Source organism: Sminthopsis crassicaudata, chromosome 2 (assembly GCF_048593235.1).
Source record: "Sminthopsis crassicaudata isolate SCR6 chromosome 2, ASM4859323v1, whole genome shotgun sequence".
Taxonomy (NCBI): domain Eukaryota; kingdom Metazoa; phylum Chordata; class Mammalia; order Dasyuromorphia; family Dasyuridae; genus Sminthopsis; species Sminthopsis crassicaudata.
The window spans coordinates 463,445,218-463,468,370 of NC_133618.1; the positions used below are offsets into that span (position 1 = coordinate 463,445,218).

At 39.3% G+C, this 23,153-nt stretch overlaps 1 protein-coding gene across 10 annotated transcripts in view; it reads left to right on the forward strand.

Moving 5' to 3' along the window:
- The window catches only part of DAB2IP (DAB2 interacting protein), a 307,237-nt gene that overhangs the window by 212,651 nt on the left and 71,433 nt on the right, over positions 1-23,153 (forward strand). Inside the window, exon 1 of one of the 10 annotated variants that reach the window (XM_074292972.1) lies at positions 11,194-11,365. The exons of 7 other annotated variants lie outside the window; for them this stretch is intronic. In XM_074292972.1, coding sequence (XP_074149073.1) covers positions 11,325-11,365 — 41 coding nt within the window. In that variant the 5' untranslated portion in view covers positions 11,194-11,324. Of the gene's footprint in view, positions 1-11,193; positions 11,366-15,478; positions 15,729-22,674; positions 23,114-23,153 lie in introns of those variants that run through there. 2 more of the 10 variants (XM_074292970.1, XM_074292971.1) reach the window with 2 other exon arrangements.

Consider the following 23,153-nt stretch of genomic DNA (forward strand, 5'->3'; position numbering starts at 1 on the left):
TTCACACATGGTATTCTATCTTCCATCTCTGGGCCTTTGCACTGGCTATTGCCCATGCCTAAAAAGCATGCTATCTTTATCTCCACCTCATACAAATCCTTAGTTCTAAATCTGTAAAGTCAGACTTTGTTCAATTCAAGCTTCTGAAAGAGAGAGAGGCCAAGTAGATTGATATCCCTATCAGTTATTAACCTCTGCTCTTCTCCTCCCTCCCTCCCTCCAGATTCATCTTTCTCCCTCTCTTTCCTTACTCCTATGAGAAAACAAACAGGCCAAGAACCCGTTTTTCCCTGGCATCAGCAACAAAATTCACTGCAGATCCCCCATTACCACTCTACTGTCTTCTATCTCACTGGCCACAGGAGGAAAAAAAGAAGAATGAAGCTTTTCTGAGCAAAATGACTTTTTAAAAAACCTGCCAATGCTAAACCCAGAAAACTCCTCCTTCTCCCTATTCTCCCGTTACCCCCTCCCCACTCCAAGCCGGAGGGAACATGTGAAATCTATTCATTTAAATTCAATTATTTTTAAGAAGACAGAATGGAATGGAATTGGGTCACTGGGATATATTTGCTGTGCTCAGCTGTTTTTCTCCCAACACCATCGCCCACCGTCTCTCTCCAGGCACTGGCTGCCAAGCCCACCAATTAATTCCATATCAGTACCTACTCTCTGGGTAAACATGGTACCTAGAGTCACAAGGGGCCTAGTGCTAACTGCCACTAGAGTGAAATCTGTCATTGCCAAACCCCTATCATCCATCTGGCAGCCAAGAAAACCTTTTTGACAGCACATTTGACTGGTAAACATATAGCCAAGGTGGCCTTAGAACGTACCAAGTAAGGCACAGATGGGCTTCTGAGATGTCCGCTGACACTGACAAGTTCAATGTTAGAGTCTTAAAGACAGCTGGGTATTGCTGCAGAGATGACAAGTGGTCAGATGTGTTTTTGACATTGTCTTCTTGAGACTTGGAGTTGGTATTTTCTTCTTTATGCTTAAATAGTGGTTCTATCCTCAGAAGATGCCAATTTTGGGAAACAACTTCAATAGTCAGTGAAGTACCTATTTTATACTAGAAGTAACAAACAGGAATATTTTACAGATATGCAGTGTGAGAACTGGAAAGAATTTTAGAACAAGGAATGTAAGAAATTGAACCCAGAATATGAGAATTGGAAGGAAACTTAGAACACAAAATGTTAGAATTAGAAGGAACCTTGATACATAGAATGTTAAGAGATGAAAAAACTTTAAAATGTAGAATGTCTAAGCTACATAGGGATTAATATCATCAAATGTTAGAGCTAAAAGGTCCCTTAGATCTTGAGGTTTAAAAAAATTATCCTTATATTTTAGGACCTTAGCAATCATCTACTTCAGCTCCTTTGGACAGTAGTTAGCAATAATTCTTATATTACTTTACGGTTTACAAAGTACATCTGCGCTATTCCTGTGAGATAGATATACTAGGCATTATTTTCATTTTACAAATGAGGAAACTGAAGTTCAGAATATTAAGCAAATTAATCATAATGTCATAGTTAATAAGTGGTGGAAGTAGAACTAGAACCCAAGTCTCCTGCCTCTCAGTCAGACTCTTTCCATTCCATTACCTCTCTGGGCTTTAGTTTTCTTTTTCTAAAATAAGAGTTGGCTGTAGTTGCCATTTTCCTAATGCCATGAAGCTGGGTATGAGCTGGGGAAAAGCTCCTGAGAAGTCCTCAGGAGAATTTTAAAAATACTTTCTTGATACCAAATGACTGTAAATTAACTCTTCCTTCTGCTAACTGATGATGGCTATCCTGAAATGAAGAAGAAAGTGGAGAAATATGTCTGTCCTTGTCTCACTTTCCATGCTTCCTAAGTAATACCAATCCTCCCAACACATCCAGTTCTCTAATAGGCCAAAAGCTGACTCCCAAAGGGAATATCTGAGTGCTTCTGCCTACAAACTGCTGACTTTACTGCTGAAGGTTCCATTACCTGCCATCAACACTTTTCCTCAGGCATTCATATAAATTAAAAGGGCATCTAGTCCAACTACTCCCTTAGTGTAAAAATTCAGCCAATATCATCTGATAAGTAGACACTTAGACACTTCAAGTGACAAGGAACTCCCTGTATTGCAGGGTAGCCCATTTCAATGATGGGTGGCTTTGATTGTTAGAAAGTCCTTCCTTATACTAAGCCAAAAATTTGTCTTTCTATAAATTTCTTCCAATTGTTATTCATCCCCCCAGGCAAAGTAAGTATAGATTCTTTTTCATTTGTTTTAACCACCTGCTCTCTATTCATTTTTATCCTCCTCACCTGTGGGCTGGAGGTGTCCTCACTGGTTCTTTTGGTAAAAATTCTCATGGAGTTCTTTGAATTCCATTGCTCGGACTTAGGACAGGGAATAAAGTCATAACTGGCAGTGGTATTAGAGAAAAGTGCTCTGCAGAGAAAAGAATAGAAGTGGGTAAGAGAAAGAAATAACTACAGTAAATTCAATTTCTAGGAGGTAGATTTAATAAACTTGGATAACTTCCTTCCTCTATCCCTCCCACACCTTTCCAATCTGTCATTGTTCCTACTGTAGCTACAGTCAGTCAGACTAGCTTCATAGAAAATTCTCTTGTCCTTCTGAGTGGATAAGTTGATTTAATTCAACAAATATTTATTTCGAGTATGGTTAAGTGTGGGGCAATGGAATGAGCATTTGACCCTAAAGTTCAACACTGTTTTTGATTTTTTTCTACATCTCCAGAGTTTAGCACAGTACCTGGCACATAGTAAATGCTTGGTAAATACTTGTTGATTTTTTTATATCAAATTCAGATAAGGATTTAGTATCTAAATATATATACATACATGTATATATGTGTGTGTGTGTGTGTGTGTGTGTGTATTTGAGAGAGATAATTATCTTGTCAAAGATGGGATCAAATACAGGATGTTGGGAGGAGCTTATGAAAATATAGGTACACTATTACATTTTTGGTAGAACTGTGAATTGCTATGACCACTTTAGCAAGTCATTTGGAATTATGTGCCTTTCTGGTTCCCTCAGTTGCTAGTGCCCTTCTCTTTGAGATTATCTTCCATTATTTTATATACATACTGTTTTCACCTATTCTTTTCATGCAGTATCTCCCAACAGAATGTGAACAAAAATCAGGAGATCTTGGTCAAATCTCAGTTTTGCTACTTGATATCTGCTTAACTTCTGAGACTTTGTTTTCTAATCTTTAAAATGGAGATGATCACTCTTGCTTCACTGGTAATTGTAATGAAATATTACACACTTTAAATATAATATATGGAGTAAACTTTTGGATGAGGAATAGGAAAGGGGATTAAGAGAATAAGGTAAGAAACATGGTAGAGCTGAAAAAAAAAAAAAAACACTGGGCTTTGAATTTGAATCTGGGCTTTGAATCATGGTTCTGAAACTTCCTAGCTGTTTGAACATGTCACATTATTCCCACCTCTCTGAGCTTTAGTTTCATTGGGCACTACCTCTCAAAGTTGTTGAAGAAAGTTAAAAAAAAATTAAACCTGAAGAATGAACTATTATAATCATATTATATTTTGTATTGTAATAATATTTTTAAAAGTAGACTCTTAACCTAACATTCAAGATCTTCTAAAATCCCCTTCTTTCATAATATATTCCAGTCAAACTGAACTCGATTTATCCTAGTTTTATCCTTCTATCTTGTCCCTTCATGAATGTCCACCTTTATGAAAAGCAAGAGTTTCCCCATCTATTAATAAGCTGAACAATAATATATTTACATAGCACTTTAAGGTTTGCAAAGCATCTTGCAATTATTATTTTGTGTTATTCTCTCAACAATCCACTGAGGGAAATGCTATTATCCACATTTTACAAATTAGTAAATTGAGGCTGAGAGAGATTAGGTGACTTGCCCAATATGAAATAGGTGTTTCAAGTAGAATTTATTTTCATTTAATTTCAATAACAAAAGTTCACCTTCTCTCCTTCCTAACCCCACTCCATTGAAAAGAGGGGCAGCTAGGTGGTACAATGGATAGAATACTGGGTCTGGAGTCAGGAGGACCTGAGCTCAGATTTAGCCTCAGACACATTTACTAATTGTATGAACTTGGGCAAGTCACTTACCTCCAGTTGTCTCCCCCAAAAAAGGAAAAAAGGAAGGAAAATACCTCTTGTGATCGATATGTATTGTCAAGCAAAACATTCATCTCCATTGACCTGTCCAAATATACGCACACACATACACACACGCACACAAATGTGCATTTGTGTGTATATGTATTATATAAATATATACACGATATATAAAATGTTTATGTACACATAGACATATCAATATATACACATATAGGTAGCATATTTCATCATGAGTCCTCTGAAATTATATCATGGTTGTGATCAGTCTTCTATAATATTGCTGTTATTGTATAAATTGTTTTGCTTGCTTCATTGTTTATCAGATAATATAAGTCGTCCCAGTTTTTCTGAAAAAATCTCATAATTTCTTAAGTTATTAAATATAATAGTACTTCATCATATTTATTTACCATATTTTGTTCAACCGTTTCATAATTAATAGGCATTCCTTTAATTTCCAGCTACCAAAAGAGTTGCTATAAATGTCTTTGTACAAATATTCCTCTCTCTCTTTCTCAGTGTCTTTGCAGTAAAGACCTAGTAGTGACCAAAAGTTAAGCAAAAGGGGCAGCTAGATGGCGCAGTGGATAGAGCACCAGCCCTGAATTCAGGAGGACCCGAGTTCAAATGTGGTCTTAGACACTAAACACTTCCTAGCTGTGTGACCCTGGGCAAGTCACTTAACTCCAGCCTCAGAAAAAGAAAAAAAAAAGTTAAGCAAAGTTTATTAATTGGGGTGATATAATTCCAAATTGTTCTCAAGAATGGCCAGACCAACCAATATCTCATACTGTATGCCAAGATAAAGTTGAAATGGATAAATTAGCAAATTAGAGGAGCATAGGGAAATGTATCTGTCAGATCTATGAATAAGGGAAGCATTTATGATCAGACTAAAGAAACAGAAGAGATATGGGAAGTAAAATAGAATAATTTGGACCACATGAAATTAAAAAAGCTTTTGCACAACTCAAACTAATGTAATCAAAATTAAAAGGAAAGCAGGAGACTTGGGGATATATTATATTTCTTCTATAAGCCCTCATTTCTCAAATATATAGAAAACTGAACAAAAATTATAAAACTAAGAGCCATTTCCAAGGTGATAAATGATCAAAGAGCATAAACGGGCTGTTTTCAGAAGACAAAATCAAATCAATCAACAGTCATATTAAAAAAAAAAAGCTCTAAATCAATATTGATGAGAGAAATAAAAATTAAAATAATTTTCACCTCAAGCAATGCCATCTTAAACCTATCAAAGTAGTTAACATGCAAGAAAAGAAAAATAAGAGACTAGCAAGTATGTGGGAAAATTTGGACACTAATGCACTTTTCATAGAGTTATGAACTAGTTCAATCATTCTGGAGAATAATTTGGAATTATGCTTGCTGAAAGAGTATAAAACTGTAAGCCCTTTGACCCAGCAATACCACTACTGGTCTTTTCCCCAAAGAAATAAAAAATAAGGGGGGGAAAGACCTAATTGTACAAAAATATTTATAGTAGCTCTTTGTGGTGACAAAGAATTGGAAATCAAGGGGATGCTCATCAATTAAGAAATGACTGAACAAGTTGTATACTGTTGTAATATAAGACATGATGAGCAGGATAGTTTCAGAAAAACTTGGGAAGATATATCTTAACTGATGCAAAATGAAGTGAGTAGAACCAGCAAAACAATATATATAAAAACAGCAATATTGCAAGGATGATAAACTTAGCTACTAGTGAAGACTTAGCTACTATGGTCAAGAAAATGATCTAAGACAGTTTCGAAGGACTGATGATGGAAAATGTTATCTACTTCCAGAGAAAGAATTGTTGAATTCTAAATGCAGGATGAAGCAAATTACTTACTTTACTTTTTCTTGTTTAAATTATTTTTTAGACCGTGTTTTCTTTTGCAATATAACTAATATGGAAATATGTTTTGCATTACTTCATATGTAAAATCACTATCAAATTGCTTGCCTTTTCAGGGAGCAGGGTAGAGAATGGGAAGAAAGACTTTGGAACTAAACTTTTTTTTTTTTAAGGGTCATTAAATTTGTTTACATGTAATTGGATAACATTTCATGAAATAAATAAAAATATTTTTAAAATAGGTAGACCATTCCACAGCTCCATCATCACTATATTAATATATCTGTTTCCAAAAAACCACCAGCATTTGTCATTTTCTTTTTTGGGTTATCTTTGCCAATCTGTGGGGGGTGTGAGGTGGAGCCTTGGAGATCTTTTAATTTACCGTCTTCTTATTACTAATGATTGAAGCATTTTTATGTGGCTATTGAGATTTTGATATCTTCCTCAGAAAATTCCTTGCTTGTATCTTTTGACTATTACTATTTGGGAAATGGCTTTTACTATTATGAAATTCCATCAGTTTCCTATATATCTTCGAAAGGAGAACTTTATTAGAGAAACTTACTACAAAGAATTTTACTTCTAATTTTAGCTGCATTCATTTTGTTTGTACAAAATCTTTTTTACTTTCATGTAATCAAAATTACCCAATTTAGCTTAAACCTTTTTATCCCTTATTTGGTCATGAACTTTCCTTCATCCATAGATCTTACAGGTACTCTTTAAGTCATGTACTCTTTTTATTATTATTATTATTATTATAGCTTTTTATTTACAAAATATATGCAAGAGTAATTTTTCAGTATTGATAATTGCAAAAGCTTTTGTTCCAACTTTTCCCCTCCTTCTCCCCACCCTTTGCCCCAGATGGCAGGTTGACCAATACATGTTAAATATGTTAAAATACAGGCTAAATACAATATATGTATACATGTTCATACAGTTGTTTTGCTGTACAAAAAGAATCGGACTTTGAAATAGTGTACAATTATCCTGTGAAGGAAATCCAAAATGCAGGCAGACAAAAATAGAGGGATTGGGAATTCTATGTAGTGGTTCATCTCCCAGAGTTCTTTCGTTGGGTGTAGCTGGTTCAATTCATTACTGCTCTATTGGAACTGGTTTGAATCATCTCATTTTTGAAGATGGCCATGTCCATCAGAATTGATCATCATATAGTATTGTTGTTGAAGTATATAATGCTCTCCTGGTCCTGCTCATTTCATTCAGCATTAGTTCATGTAAGTCTCTCCAGGCCTTTCTGAAATCATCCTGTTGGTCATTTCTTACAGAACAATAATATTCCATAATATTCATATACCACAATTTATTCAGTCATTTTCCAATTGATGGACATCCATTCAGTTTCCAGTTTCTGCCCACTACAAAGAGGGCTGCCACAAACATTCTTGCACATATAGGTCCCTTTCCCTTCTTTAAAATCTTTTTGGGATATAAGCCCAGTAGTAACACAGCTGGATCAAAAGGTATACACAGTTTGATAACTTTTTGAGCATAGTTTCAAATCATTCTCCAGAATGGCTGGAGGCATTCACAATCACACCAACAATGTATCAGTGTCCCAGTTTTCCCATATCCCCTCCAACATTCCGCATTATCTTTCCCTAGCCATTCTAGCCAATCTGTCAGGTGTGTAGTAGTATCTCAGAGTTGTCTTAATTTGCATTTCTCTGATTAATAATGTAAGTCATGTACTCTTTTGGAGCTTCTCTTGGTATTATGTAGTGTGATCTGCTGGTCTGTGCCTGATATCTGCCACACTGGTACTTGGTTTTCTCTGCAGTTTTTGTCAGATAATTCTTACTCTAATAATTGGAAGTTATCAAACTCTATACTTCTAAGCTCATTTGCTTTTTTATATTGTATACCAGATGTGACCATATTTGTGTTCTTTAAGTAGTACTAGATCACTTTGATGATTACTGCTTTGCAGTATAGTTTGAGATCCTTTATCACTAGATAGAAGAGTAGAAGGTAGAGTACTGAAGCTAGAGTCAGAAGACTGGAGTTCAAATATGTCCTCAGACATTTATTTCCTATGTGACCCTGAGAAAGACATATATCTTCTAGTGTCTAAGGTCTGATTTGAACTCAGAAATCCTTCTGTTTCCAGAGCTGTTTGCTCTATCCATTGAGTCACTTTGGAGTCTTGTAGAACATAAAAGTGGAGCTTCCAGGATCCTTAGAAATGAATCCACTGTCTTCATTGAATACATATGAAAAGTGAAGGCAGGTGATTTGCATAGTTAATCCTCTTATTGTAAAGAGAACTGTGAATCCAGCCCACATCTTTCCGTCCCAGAGGAGTCTTCCCCACCTCCACCCCTTTTTCAATGTTGTAAATGTCCATCTATCTTAGATTTACCATAGATTAAAAGTCTTTAGGATTTCTTCCAGATAGCCTAGTCCAGAACTGGTCACTAATAAAGAGAGTGTCTTTAAATCTTTTAAGAATAGACTTGCTGTGAGAAATTGTTGCTAACTGAGGATTACTCAGTTGCTCACACAAAGATACTTTTCAATTGGTGAATTTCCAGCCTTATGCTATGCCCCAAGGGGGTCAAATAGAGAAAAGCACTACATTCACAAAAATATACATAGTAGCACATTTTGTAGCTGCAAAAACTGGAAACAGAGTGGGTAATTGCTGATTAGGGAATGGTTAAATAAATTGTGGTACATGTTTTTATTATTATTACTGCACCATAAGAAAGGAAGAAAATGAAGACTTCAGAGAAGCATGAAAAGATTTATACGAATTCTTGTAGAATGAAGCTAAAAACCCAGAAAACAATGTTCATGATTGCTACAATATAAATGGAAAGAAATGGAATTCTTCATCTAGCAGAATCTAAACAAAAGTGGACGTTAATTATCATAACCAAACTACTGCATATACATACTTTCAAATTTGATTATGTTGATTGATTTTTTTTTTTGAACTTTCCCTTCTACCACTCACTCCCACTTTTTAAAAAAGATTCTTTATTAGGGGGGTTAGCTTGCTGGGGAGGAGTGGGAGAACGGATTTCCTTTGGAAATAAAGTAAAAATAAAATATATCAACAAAAATTCTAACAGAACAGCACTTGGTAAAAATAGATGTTTGGGGAATGGATCAAACTCTGATCCTTCAAATTTGGATGGGATAGTTGAGAGGCTAGGGAAGTACGGAACAGGTCTTTATACTGGGGAGTCAGAAGATCTGAGTTTTGTATTCTCCCCTTAAATAACTATGTGATGGATAAGTTATTTTACTCTCAACCTTAGTTTCCTCACTTGTAAAATAACTATATGATCTCAAAAATTGCTCTCAGATGTAATATTCAATATTCTAATATCCCCTTCTGCTCTAGGATGAAAAGGAAGTGTTATAACAGTTTTTTTCTGGATTCCCTACTAGACATTTGGGGGAGGGGAGAAGGATTAAAGGAGGTGGGTGGAAATAGCAGTATGCTATTAGCTGTTGCCCTAGATGCCTTGGGAGGCAGGAAGATTGTTAAGCTTCCATCTGCCAGCGATATTGGGAGGTGGGAGGAAGACTCCTTCAGGAATGGGTCTGCATGGCCACACCAAATGTTTCTCACCCTCTCTCCCATTTGGAAGTTTTATTAAGATGTTAGATAAACAGAGAGGAAAGCTGCAAAGAAAAACATTGACTCAGAAGGAAAGGGACCAGCAGGGTTCAGAGCTAAGAGCTAGTTTGCTCCAGATGTGTGCAGATGTGTCAGTGTGACCTTTTAATTATAGATTTCTTTGAAGGGTAGGGTGGGGATTGGTTAAGGCTACATTTCCAAACAGTTTTTGGAGTTGAATAATATTGCTTCATGGAGTAGCCAAGGCAGGTCTCCTAAGTACACGTGGCAAAGGTAGTTTGGGTCAAGAGAAGGGCAGGTTCATGGGCAACTGCGGGGGGGGGGGGTGACCTGTGAAAGTATCCAAGAGGTTGAATGTCTGTATATCCACATCTCACAGCTGCAGCTGCCCCAAACATCCTACTCCTCCCTGAGCCTTCCTGTCAGTGGCAAGAAAAACCAGGAATGCACTGGTGTCAACAATACTAGGGCAGGGAGTGTGTGGGAGTGGAAAGAATCCTGGCCTGGGTTCCAAATCCAGGTCTGCCATTGGCTCATCGTGGGACATTGGGCAAGTCCCTCTCACTTTCTCCTCCTCCTTACCCCCAACCTCAATTTCATCTGTTAAATAAGATTGGACTAGAATAATGAAGTGGTATGGACCTTTTTTGTGTGTTACTGTTTGCTTTAATAGTCCGATGAAGCCTTTGAACCCTTCTCAAAATGTTTTAAAATGCTTACTTGGGATTACAAAGGAACTCAATGACACCGAAATAAGGTTATAACAAGTTCACAGACCGGGCAGCTAGCCTGAATTCAGGAGGACCCGAGTTCAAATCTGGTCTCAGACACTTAACACTTCCTATCTGTGTGACCCTGGGCAAGTCACTTAACTACAATTGTCTTAGCAAAAAAAGAAGAAAAAAAAAGTTCACAGACCCTAGTTTAAGAGTCACTTAAAAAATGGGTAGTCACCAAGTTCTGTATCTTGATCTTGGTCTTCGAAGGTGATCTAATGAAAATAGGGTTGTGGTTGAAAGATATACGTGGTCCTAAAGAACCAGCTTCAAGTTTTTCCTAAGAGATATCTTAAGAGTTAAATGGGTCAAATCACTGTCTCTGATCCGGTTTTTCCTCCCCGCGGAAAAAAAGAAAAATCCTTGGCACTACCCCCTTATCCTGGCTCTGGTGTGGAAAACCCTTTGTAAATGTTGTAGTACTACAGAAATGTAAATTGTTGCTATTGTTTAAGGTTTCCTTCCCGCTCCGGTGTTCTTTGTTCCAAGTTTCAATTACTCCAATCTGAACTTGAATTTGATTCTGAAGGCCTAGCTTTCCAGGGACTGTGAGAAGCCGGAGATTCTGTTGGGGAAGGGGATGCCTGAGGTTTAAGACGAAAAACCTGGATTTGCCGGGAGGCAAATTCAAATCCTTGAATTACTCCTTGGGAGTAAGACCCGGAGTGGGCTTGCGTCTTGTGGGCTGTCTTCTTTTGGAACTGGGTTTGTTTGGGACTCCCAGCTCTGCCCCGCCCCCGTGCGCGCTCCCGCCGCTGAGGAAGCCGGCCCGGCCTCTGGGGTAGCCCGTGTGGAGCGCGCGCAGCCCAGGTAGGGCCTGAGCCCCGGCAGCTGGCCCGACTCTGGAGCTGCCCGGCTGCGGAGAGCGGAGCGCGTGGCGGGGCCCGGGCGCCGGTCTCGGCATGGGCACGTCGCTGGATGGTCCGGCCCTTCCTCCGAGGCCTGGATCTGGGAGCCGGGTGAGTGGCCAGGGCTGGGAGATCGGTCACCACTTTCTCCCTCTACCCCTCCGCCTCCCCGGGGTCTGAAAGGAGCGGCAGGGCGGGGCTGGGAGAGGAGACTGCTTGGGTTCACTGCGGCCGGGCTAAAGAAAACCTGCCCCGGTTTCCGCTGAGTTTGGACCAGATCTAAGTAGTCCTGGGAGCCCAGTGGCGGGGAGATTCGATCAGATCAAACCAGACTGCGGGAGTCTGTGCAGGCTGGCTGGGGGCCGGGCTGTGGTGACCGTCCTCTTTGCAAGAACTGGTTTCCGTTGGGGAGGGAGGGCCGCTGCAATCGAAATAAGTCTGAGTTTGGGCAATTGGCAGGAGGGTGCCGTGTCAGGGACTTAAGCTGCGCGTCCTGCCCCCAATCCTTCTATCCCGGGGTGTGGAAGTGTGTTCCGTTTCATTTATAATTATTCCGTTCTCTTGGACTCCCGGAGCGTCCTATTCAGTTCCTTTCGACTGCAGCCCATGCTCATGCCCTTTCATCTGGAGCGATTCCGTTTCCCCAGACCCCCGAAATGCTCTATTCAAATCGAGCCGGGGGTATTTGCTTCTCCAGAAGGTTTCCTCTGCCTCTGTGCCCCTGAAGGGATGGAAGGCGGAAGTAGTTATTACAAATAGAAAACCAGTTCTGGAATGTCATTCTCCATTCCCACCCTGGCGGAGACAAGTTGGAGACCTTCCTGATGTTCCAGCAACCCCTGGGGTGGGGGGTAAGGGGGCAGAAGAAGTCTTCAGGCGACACATTGGGGGTTGGGAAGATAACTAAAGGCAGATGGAAGAAAGGCTGACATGTTGGAGCAGTCTGATAATGGAAGACTGTCAGGAGAAGTCAGTGCATTACTGGCTGGGTGGTCTTAAACTGGCCATTTACCTTCTCAGATCTTCAGTTTCCTCATCTGGCTCACATTCTTTGACTGTGATACACGTTTGAAGACCCTTTTCAGTCCTAGCATTCCACATACTAGGTGGGATTTCTTTTATATTTTCAACATGCCAGTGTTCCATTCCCTGGTAGTGCATGTTCTAGACGAGAGAGGTAGATAGACAGAAAAACTAAAGTATAATATAAGGCACATGGTATCTTCTGAATGTAATATTCTTTGGTCCTAACTTGAGGATCTTGGGCTACAAGATCTCTAAGCCTCCTCCTCCCCTCAAAAAAGAGGATTTATTGCCAAAGAAAGAGGAAAAAAAGCCAACAGCAAGTGAAATTTGTATGTTTTATCTCCTCTTATTTCTTTGTGAGAGAGATAACATTGAAACTTAGGGTCAAGGCTAATTCTGGTTAGAACAAGCTCAATGAGGCTCTCTCAGGCTGGAAATATTATGAGAGGTTGTAAGGATTTGGGGCTATTAAGATTTTTGTGTAGTGGAAGGAAAGAACAGGAAATCTGAATTCCATTTCCAGTTATGCCATTAATTGGATGTAGGAAAGACACTGAGCAAGTTTCTTTGCCCCCTCTGGACCAGAGTTAAAATTTTGCCTCAGACAACCTGTGTGACCCTGGGCAAGTCACTTAAACTCTTAGTACTTGTTTCCTCATCTGTAAAATGGGGATAATAGTACTTACTCCACAGGATTTTTATAAGGATCAATTGAATTAACGTATCATTATAGATAGTGTTTTATAAATGTTAAAGCTATCATCACCATCATTATTAACTGGAAAAGTGGAGAGGATGGTTTTAGTGATCACTAAGATTACTTCCAAACTGAGGATAAAACAGAAGACCAAAAAAAAAAGTTTAAAAACCCCAGGAAGTCACCCATATTAATTAAGCCACTGAACTGCTATAGAGGGGAGAAAATGGGTATTTGTGCTAGATTCATTCTGAAATACTAAAGGGAGTACTATGCCAATTTGCAAGGGGTATGAGGTATGGAAGGGATGAATGACACCTTTTTTTTTATTATTATTATTTTTTAAACCAATCTATTCATACTGATTTTTCCTCCTCAGGATGTTCTGAGTGTGTTACCTATGCCAGAGGCTTGTGAAATTTTCCACTCATTTCCAATTGTGACCTAGGAATCTTTCAATGTTGTCATGGCAGAAGGGTTCTGTTTTTGTTTTTGTTTTTCAAATATGTAAACTTCGATCAAATGAAGTATGTGTGGAAAGGAGAAGAATCCTCGTTGCCACCTGCTGGTTCTGAATCTAACCAAGGATAACGCTTTCTGAAGCATGTTGGAGTCTTCAAGAGATAAGGGAGCAGAGATGAAAACAAGAGCTTGTCATGATTTAGAAATGAGCCTCTTAGCTTGAATTGCTTAGTGAGGAGAGGGTCAAGAGTGGCATAGTGCATTGAGTCAAAAAGCCCAGATTCTGGTTCTGCCAATAGATTTCCATATGATCCTCTATACTCTAAGCCATAATTTCCTTCTTCATAAAATCAAGGAATTGGATGTTGATAGTAATCTTCTACCTTTAAATCTAGGATCCTCTGATGATACTATTTTCTGTGTCCTTCTAACTCGGAAACTCTGTTCTAAGGTAGCTTCCTGCTCTGTGATTCAGTAATTCTCTCTAAAGTCACTTTACATTTTTAGCCATCATTTTCTTCACCTGCAAAATTGAGTTAACATCTTGCCCTGAAAATAGTAACAAAACTTTGTAAATGCATAGATGGAAAAAGGTAAAATAAGAAGTTACAAATTTAAGCTTATTTTTTCCCTTTCATCAAAATGCTAAACTATTGAAGTTTATGATTGTATTTCTGATTTTGTAATTTATTTTGTTTTTTTTCACATTTGTCAAAATTGTCAAAAATGAAATTATTTTTGAAAATAATAAAACCTGGCTTGACCAATTCTCAGGATTATTATCAGGAGCCCATGAGATCATAGCAGGAAGCAATATGGTATAGGGGAAATAATACTGAGCTAAGTGTTAGGGGCCTTATATTGTAACCCTGATATTGGCACTTGGCCTCGAGTGTGACTTTGGATAAGACTCTTCCTCAGTCAGTCCAGGCCTAGTTTTCTGGTCACTTGAAAATTGAAAGGCCTAGATCACATGTTCTTTAAGTCCTTTTCAGCACTAATAGTCTGATCTGTGAACATCTTCCAAAGAGATTTGTACTAGTAAAAGCTGAAGGAGTACTTTAATTTGTTCCTATTACCTCGAAGCTTCAAATGGTTTATTTTCCGGGGTCTAGGTGGTAATTAATGTCCACAAGAATAAATTGATTTGACAGCTGGTTGTATCGTCTTGTGCCCAAAGATTTTTCCCCCCCACTTAGCTGGGACTGAATACTGCTCTCTTCCAACCACATGAATTATTCTGTGATCAGCTAGAACAAGGTAGTAGTGTTTGGTAGTTGAGGGAAGCTGAATGGAGATTGTGAAAAATTAAGTAGGTGGGGAGAAGGTTAGCCTTGGATTTAAGGATCAAGTTCAAGGGTTCAGAAGTGCTGGGTTTTTTCTTGTCTTGCTTTGTCACTTACTGTCTTTGGTTGGGAAGTAACCAAATCACTTGCCTTTATTTGATTTCACTTTCTTCATATGTAAATGATAGAATTGAGCTCTATTATTTTAGGTCCTTTCCAGTCCTCCTACATTGCCTATACCATGTTTGAATCTTTTTTGTATCATTGATCTAGTGTTCCTTCCAGCTCTGACATTCTGTATGCTGTATTCTAGCATTTTGTGTTCCCAGATTCTTTCAGCTCTGACATTCTGTGATTCTTAAACCATGTCCTATCGATTCTTGTTGCTCACTCCTTTCCAGACAGCACATAATAAGTGTTTGCTATATTTTAAAATGAATAAATTTTCCTTTTGGTTGTCATTATGCATAGTCTGCCCAGAATCCCCTACCTGAAGCCTCTTTCTTTGTGTTCTTTTTGACTTTCTCAGATGCCAACTCCCAGTGACAGATTTAATAATCTGAGCCCGTCTCTTGTGTTTAGTATTGCAGGAGTGAAAGTTTACTCCTAAAACGTTATCGATTGAGATACTAATAAAAGTTCAAGGGAGAAGAGGGGTGGGTTGGAGCCAGGATTTCTTTTTTTTCCTTTGGGACTGAGAACATCAAAGTCCTATAGTTGATTTGTTTTGCTTCTTCCTGATGCAGGTAGATTTTTCTGGTTATATAAGTGCCACTCCCTTCAGGAAGTCTTGCACTTGGAGTCTGTGCCACCCAGATCAACATTTAATTCAATAGAGAGTCGATGTGGTAGGCTGGAAAGAGTACTAAATTTGGAGTTAGGATTAATCAAGTGATAAGAATTTAGTTCTTACTGCATACCAGTCACTGTACTAGATGCTGAGGCTATAAAGACAAAACTCAGTCCTTGCAGACTGTGGGGAAAACATTGTGTAGACTTAGAGGTAAGTACAAAATACATAGTAATTTGAGAGGAGGGAGGAGACAGCAGCTGGGGGATTAGAGTTAAGGTTGTAGAAGTTTTGGGTATAAATAATGGCTCTACCAATTACTCCCTTTGAGATTTTGAGTAAAGCATTTCCCTTAATTTCTCTATAAAATTAGAAGATTGGGCTATCCCTTCCTGCTTTACATAGATTATTTTAAGTTTGACTATTAACATCTAAGCATCTGTCAAAGGATTCTGACAGGGTGGTGAATATTTAGGGAGGAGGAGGCCAATAAGAAAGACTTCTCTTGGTCCCCAGATTTTTCCCTTGCATTTTTTTCATTTTCAGGTGCCTGTGGTCCCATCCATACTATCCCTAGGCAGCCTCTTAGGAGGGACAGATCCTGGACCCTGGGGGGCCTGGCCCTGGTGGAAGAAAAGAGGAGTTAATGCTTGTTGAGTTTCTTGCCTGGGCTTGTCATTCCTACTAGGAGGAGCAGGGAGGACTAAGCCTGGCTTTTCTCTGATTTCTCTCTCTCTCTCTATTTTCCTCTCCTTCTTACTTCTTCTGCCCTTTCTCTTCAGCAAATGTTTTTGTCAATGCCTGTCTCAGAGATTTCTTTCCCTTGATGTTTCTGGCTGCCGGGTTTTGTTTTCTCCCATCTCTAGCTATGTATCATCATCATCTCTCAGTATTTTCTCTTTTCTCTATTGCATCTTTATGTGAGTGATTCTAACACCCTTAAAAATTAGCTTCCCAAAAGAGCTGAGTTTACTCAGAGGATCACAGTCTAATCTTTACTTAAAGACTAGAGAAAGAAAAAGATTGTACTTATTTCCAAAGATACCCACCCTAATGAGGGAAAGGAAAGGGGGACCCCCATTTCTCGGCACATGAGACGCAGTGTCCCCTGTAAAATGAATTTATAGGCCCAAAAACCTAGATTGATAAATACAAGGTTTATTGTAGGAATTTGGAAGTAAAGATCAGTTAAAAAGGCGCCAGGGCCAGAGGTGGCCTCTGGCGGGCAGGAACCATGTGTTGTCTGGGAGGTCTCCTGCAAAGAGAGTGCTCCAGCTCATTTATTTTATACCTAGAAGATGATGGGCGGTACTCCTAAGTTCTTGGGGGGGGGGGGCTTTTCAGTGAGCTCAGATCAGGTGAGGGCTAGGGGAAGCTGAGCTGATAGTGGGGCTGGGCCCAGATATTCAAAGGGTGCCTTTGACCAGGATTTGTGAATCAAGGTCAGCCATGGCTTGGGCAATTAGAAAGGAATCTTAAAGGGACCCCAACCCTCATCAACCCTACCTTGAGGACCACTCCACTCTCTTCTCCAAAGATAGTTTGTCAGATGTCTTGGCCCCCAAATTCAACTCTTATATACTTTATATCCCAGTCCTTTTTTATCTTCTAAATGACTCTGAATTTCTTAGGTTAGTATTGGGTTCTGTCAGTGATATGAAGTTAGAGATCCTTGGAAGAAAGGTTGCTAATGCCTAGAGAAATTAAGGAGGCAGTGGATAGAGCACCAGCCCTGAAGTCAGGAGGATCCGAGTTCAAATGTGGTTTCAGACACTTAACACTTCCTAGCTGGGCAAGTCACTTAACTTCAATTGCCTCAGGAAAAAAAAAAGAAAGAAAGAATAGAAAAAGAAATGAACAAAGACAAATAATAGTTTTCCAAGCTGGAAGAGAAATCTCTTGTCTCTGTTTCTCTGTTTCTTTCAAGATTTCTGAATCTGTCACACACACACACACACACACACACACACACACACACACACACACACACACCCACCCATAACTTTGAATCCCAGAGTTTCAGAAGACCTCCAAAGTCTTGTACTTGATTTAACAATCCATTGTTCTCATCTGCAACATGCCTGAAAAGTGTTCAGCCACCAATGGTACTAGACTTAGTCAAGATCTTCAAACTCGCATTAGACACTTTAATAACTCTTTCATCCTGGACAAGTCATGTAACCTCTTTGTGCTTCAAGCTTCCTCATCTGGAAAATTAAGAAATTGGATATGAGGGCTTCTTTGTTCCCTTCTATCTCTAAATTTAAGCTCTCATGAAGATGTTCAGTGACAGAAAAATCATTTCTTCCTAAGGCAGTGCTTTTCCTTTTTAGATGGCTGTGATTGCTAGTTACATCGAGCTTTATTATATCTTTTTGCTGGTTCCTTGCATTATTTCCAATTGTGCTTTCTGTGCCTAAGCAGAATAAGTCCGATCCTCCTCCTTCATACTTGACAATGTTATCATGTTCCTCCCTCCACTCTGTCCCCAAGTCTTCTCTGGTTCTGTATGTCCCCCTTCTTTCTGCTGATTTTCATATCTCCAATCGCCCGCCTCTTGGCACACACTTAATTTGTTCATGTTTTTCTTAAAAGGTGACACCCAGAACTGAATACAGTTTTTCAATTGGGATCTGATTAGAACAGAACACACTTATGTTCTGAATACTAACTTTCTCAATGCAGCTTAAGAGAATAACGTTTGTGGCTGCCAACTCACTTGCCCAAGATAAAACGTAATAATTGGCAGAATTAAGATCCTAATGTGGGTTCTTAGACCAAAAATCTAATGTTTGAATTCTTTCTGTTGCAATAAACAGTTCTTATTGGGTTACTACAGTTACTTTGGAAGAGGCTTGAGCACTGGTCCCAGAAAAGGCAAAGACTGGCTTGGGTCTTTGTCAAAACTCAACATACCTGAAAAGTTGTCTTTCCCACCAAATGTCCTTTTTGGTGCTCCCCTATCCAATCACTAAGGGTTCAAATGTGACCCAGAAAGTCACTGATCTGCATTCAACCACTCTGTCTCCTAAGACAGAGCCCCCCCTTGACTTAGATTGAGATGGCAGAAGACAATCTTGTATCCTCAGGCTTTCACTGAAATTTTTTTTTTAATATGCTTTTATTTTTTTATTATTTTTTATTTTTTTTTCTCACCATCACACAGGGACTAAGTAGTAGGTAATTTTTATTATTTTATTTTTTAAATAAAGCCCCTAGTTTTTTCTTTGACTGCTCCAAAGCAGTATGGGCCACTCATAGCCTTATCTACCTCATCAAGCCCCTCTCTTGGGAATGGAAAAAACTAGCTTAGGGCCAGGAAGTAGGTAGGGCTGTTTTTTGCTTGGAGTGGGGTGGGGCTCAGGAACATGTGTGGTAAGAGATGAGCTCATGGAGAGCCAGAGTTGGGGGTGGGAGAGTAATAGTGAGGGTCTCCATAGAAAAATTCAGATCATCAAAATCTAAAATATCAGAATTGGAGGGAAGCATACAACATAGACTGTTAGAATTGTAAAGTTTCTTAGAGAGTCTTTAATTTTATGTGAAGTGAGAGGAGAAAGAATTAACTATCAAAGAAGTCAAAAGGAATATTCAGGTAAGAGAAGAACCTGGGAGAACTGTGACACAGAGGCCAATTGATGACAGAATACCAAGAGATTTGGAATAGGGGTAGGAAAAGTGTTTAACATTGTTCAAAGCTATAGAGAGGTCAAGGAGAATGGAAATAGGTCACTGACAACTTTTGGGAGAGCAGTTTCAGGTTAGTCATAAGGTCAGAAACTATACTACATAGGGTTGAAGAGAGACTTGGTGCCTTGTACACATTGGAAGGATGTATTGCAGGTGATGAAATTAAGACAGCAAATAAAGTAGATTACCCTCAAGAATAAACACTCTCTTTATTGCCTTACAATCCTTCTCCCTAACAATTTACACCCATTTTTCTGATTTTTAAGAGGCTGATCTTTCCTGAGGCATTGAAGCATTTCTTCATTCATCTTAGGTGGGAGAGTCTGTGGCTTCCTCTCCAGTTAGCTGGCCCCAGTCAAGGCCCTTTCCTGTGCTGGTCATAAACATAATATACCGGGGAAAACAGCCAGGCCAGGAATTAACCAGTAACCTTTGCCGAACTGATATTTCCCAGGGAGGCCAGGTTAGCTGAAGTCCCCCAAATCTTGGTTTATGCAGCAAAGGGAATTTCTGAGAAGAGCAAAATCAGGATGAGAGAGTAGAGAACTTGCCAGAGATATAAAGTGGTCCAAGGCCAGGGATCTCAGAATTAAAGGATTTACCTACTACTTAGTCCCTGTGTGATGGTGAGAAAGTCTTTTCTTTCTGGGTTCTAGTTTCCTTCTCTGTTAAAAAATGTAAAGGTTGGACTAGATGGTCTTTTAAAGTCCTCTCCTTTCCAGTTCTGATATTTTGGGATTCTAAAAGTAGAAGAGGAATGGAACTCCTAGCCCTCTTTTGACTGGTATTTATATTCCAGGCTTCTCATCCTTCCCTCCAGCATACTTAAATAAGGCTTTTGCCTTGGACCCTGAACTGCTTCTAGGATTTGAAGAGAAAAGAAGGCGAGGACTGATTATTCATTCCCCATAACAAAAATTTCCTATGGCTCCCTATTCCTTCTATTGCCTTTGGGATTATATTAAACTCTTCAGTGTGACATTTAAGGTTCTTCACTGCCTATCCTCATTCACCTTTCTAGACTTATTTGACATCAGTTCCTTTCATGTCTCCTGTGATTTAGCCCGACTGAGAGACTGGCCAGAGTAAGCACTGATTAGATGGGGGTCCTGCACTAGAAAAGAACATCCTGAGATGGTCTTTATTCTTTTTCCTGGGAGAGGAGGATTTCTCTACTGCTAAATGACTAGCTCATTCCCTCAGGCTACTAAGTCTAAGCCACAATGACCTTTCTTCATTTCCCTGCACCACTGTGCCCCTCATGGTGGACTCACTATATCCTTTACTCCGGGGTCTCTTACCATATGGAACACACGAGATCAGCTGGGGAGAAGTTCAACAGGAAAGCTTATCCCTGTCAGTCCTTTTTGAAACAATTGGGTCCTGTGCTTAGTTTTAGGAATACAAAGACCAAAAGGAGCTTACAGATTTTGTAGCAGGGAAACAACAAATGCACTAGAACATAAAGATAAAATATATACTAAGAATATATATATATAAAAAGACAACTTTTGGGGACTTTACATGTGAGATGAATTTTGAGCCCTTCCAGTTCCCTCCTTGCCCTTCCCCTCCTTATGATAAAATTTAAAGATCTCTAGATTCAGAGTCCAAGGATCTAAATTCTAATTCCTGAATATGCTTTTGTTTGAATCTAATTAAGTCACTTCATACTCTAGATTTCAGGGAATTGGCTGTAAGACATGTTTAATTGAAGTGCAACATATATACTATATTTTGTAGAATTTGAAGAGTTACATAAATGTTCATCATCATCATCATCATTGAATCCAATCAAGTGAGTTGAATTATGAATTGGCAACAGTGGTCAAAATCCTAGATGTATACTTCCACAGTAAGTGATTTGCAGATGACAGGAAGATCCTGGCTGGGATTCAGTCAGTTGTTTGATGATGTTTGGACTTGTAGATTGAACTTTCAAAGGGTTAATTCTCTCCTTGAAATCTTAAACCTTTAATTAGGGTGTGCTACAACCAGGACATGGTTGAACTGTGAGATCTTGCTAGTTATTATTCTTCATTTAAATATATTCATACTCCTCTTCATTACTGGGGCTGTATAATCGAAAAATAGCTGTATTTTGGTGCTACGAAATCTGGGGTTCAAATGTAGCCTTTGACACTAACAAGCTGCATGGCTGACCTTGGACACAAGTCTGTCTATCTTCTTATGAATTACTTTTCTCATCAGTAACAGGTAGTAATCTGTTCTACCTACCCTGAAGGGTTGTTTTTAGGAAATTGCTTTGTAAACATTAAAAGTGTAAAATAAATGAGAGCTGTTGGTGGTGAAGATAATAATAGTAATAATAGTTTGGTATTATTAGTTCTCTTGATCTTCTGATACCACAGACAAATTCAAAACCATACCAGAACATTGTCAAAAACTTTTAGAAACAGAAAATTCAACCAGATATTTATACAGAGTTTGAATCTGATTGCCAACCTGACCTGGATGTCACCAGCTGGGCATTGTCAGCCATGTCAGAAAGTCCAACACTGGTTTTTTATTTATTTATTTTATTTAAAGGTCCACAAAGTTTGTAAGAGCCTGGCCCAGCTCCTGTGAGAATGTCCCAGTTGTCACTGGGCCAGGGGAAAGCCAGGGACTTTGTCACTTCTTGGGAATAGGTGATCTGTCTAGCACTTACCCCCAGCCGACCTGTGGGGCTAGTATGGGACACAAGGAGCTCCAGAGGGCAAGTTGAGGTTTGTTTGGAGGTTCTTCCTGATGCCAGTGATGCCTCTTTTTGATTGCCACCCGATACTCTTAGCAATCATGTTCTTCCTGAGTCACTTCTTTAGACTCTCCTTCTTTTCCCCACCCCTATTATTTTCTTTTGTACATTATCTTCTTCCATTAGATTGAAAGCTTTTTGAGGCCAAATTGTGTTTTTATACTTGTATCCCCAGGCTTAGCAAGGTGGCTAGCTATAGTGAAGTCTCAATAAATGTTTATTAACTAGACACACAATTGTTCCAGACAGGCTGTATATAATACAGACTTGAGGCTTCTCTGTCCTTCCTTGTATTTCTCTCTGATGTTCCTTTCCTCTCTGAGTCTTACTTCCTTCTTCCTCTTTCTTTCTCTCTTTCTTTTTCTGATTTGTTTTCTCTTCTTTCTTCTTGTCCCAGCTCTCACGTTTTGCTTCTTCTAGTCTCTTGCTTTTCCCTTCTTTTTCTCCCATGATCCCCTCCTGCCCCTCTTCCTCACATCATCCCTAATCCCCCTTTTCCCTTCCATGGAAAAAGGGTAAGAGAGTAAGACTACCTCCAGTGGGAGAGATTTGGCTTATCCTGAGGTAAACCCAGCTGACTGTCTCTAGCATATAAATTGAAACTAACTATTTTGCCATTTCTCTTAAATACCCATCACCAATACAAACCCTAAAGTTTCACTTTTGGACTTCAGAACCTATGAAAAATTTGATTTTCAGTTATCTTTTAAAACATTTTTAAAGACTAGTTTTGAAGAACATAGATTCTAGTTCCTACTGTAATGGTCTTCATGTTTTAGATTTTCTCCAATCTTTTGCTTAGAAAAAGGTCTCTGTGCCTTTAAATCCTCAGCAGCCCAGAATGGGACACTGTCCCTTTAAAAGCACATTACATAGAGTTAGAATATAGCCTTTGTTTAACTAGCGATGATTGTTCCCAGTGGACAGGGCTGGAATGGTTTGCTGAGAACAGGAGGGAGAGAAGGCTTAGTAAGGGCTAGTGGGCAGCTCCTGGCCGGCCTGTGGCAGCTTATACCGGACAGGGAGGCAACAGACCGGGGGCCTGGGAGCAACTCCCCTCCTTCCCCTCCTTGGCTAGCTCATGGTTTTGCCTGGGTTTCTTCAGCTCCTGGAGCCGGCCAGAGGAAGCCGGAGTGTAGCGATGGTGATGGTGAGTAGCAAAGGCTGTCTCTGGGCAGAGACCGGGTTTA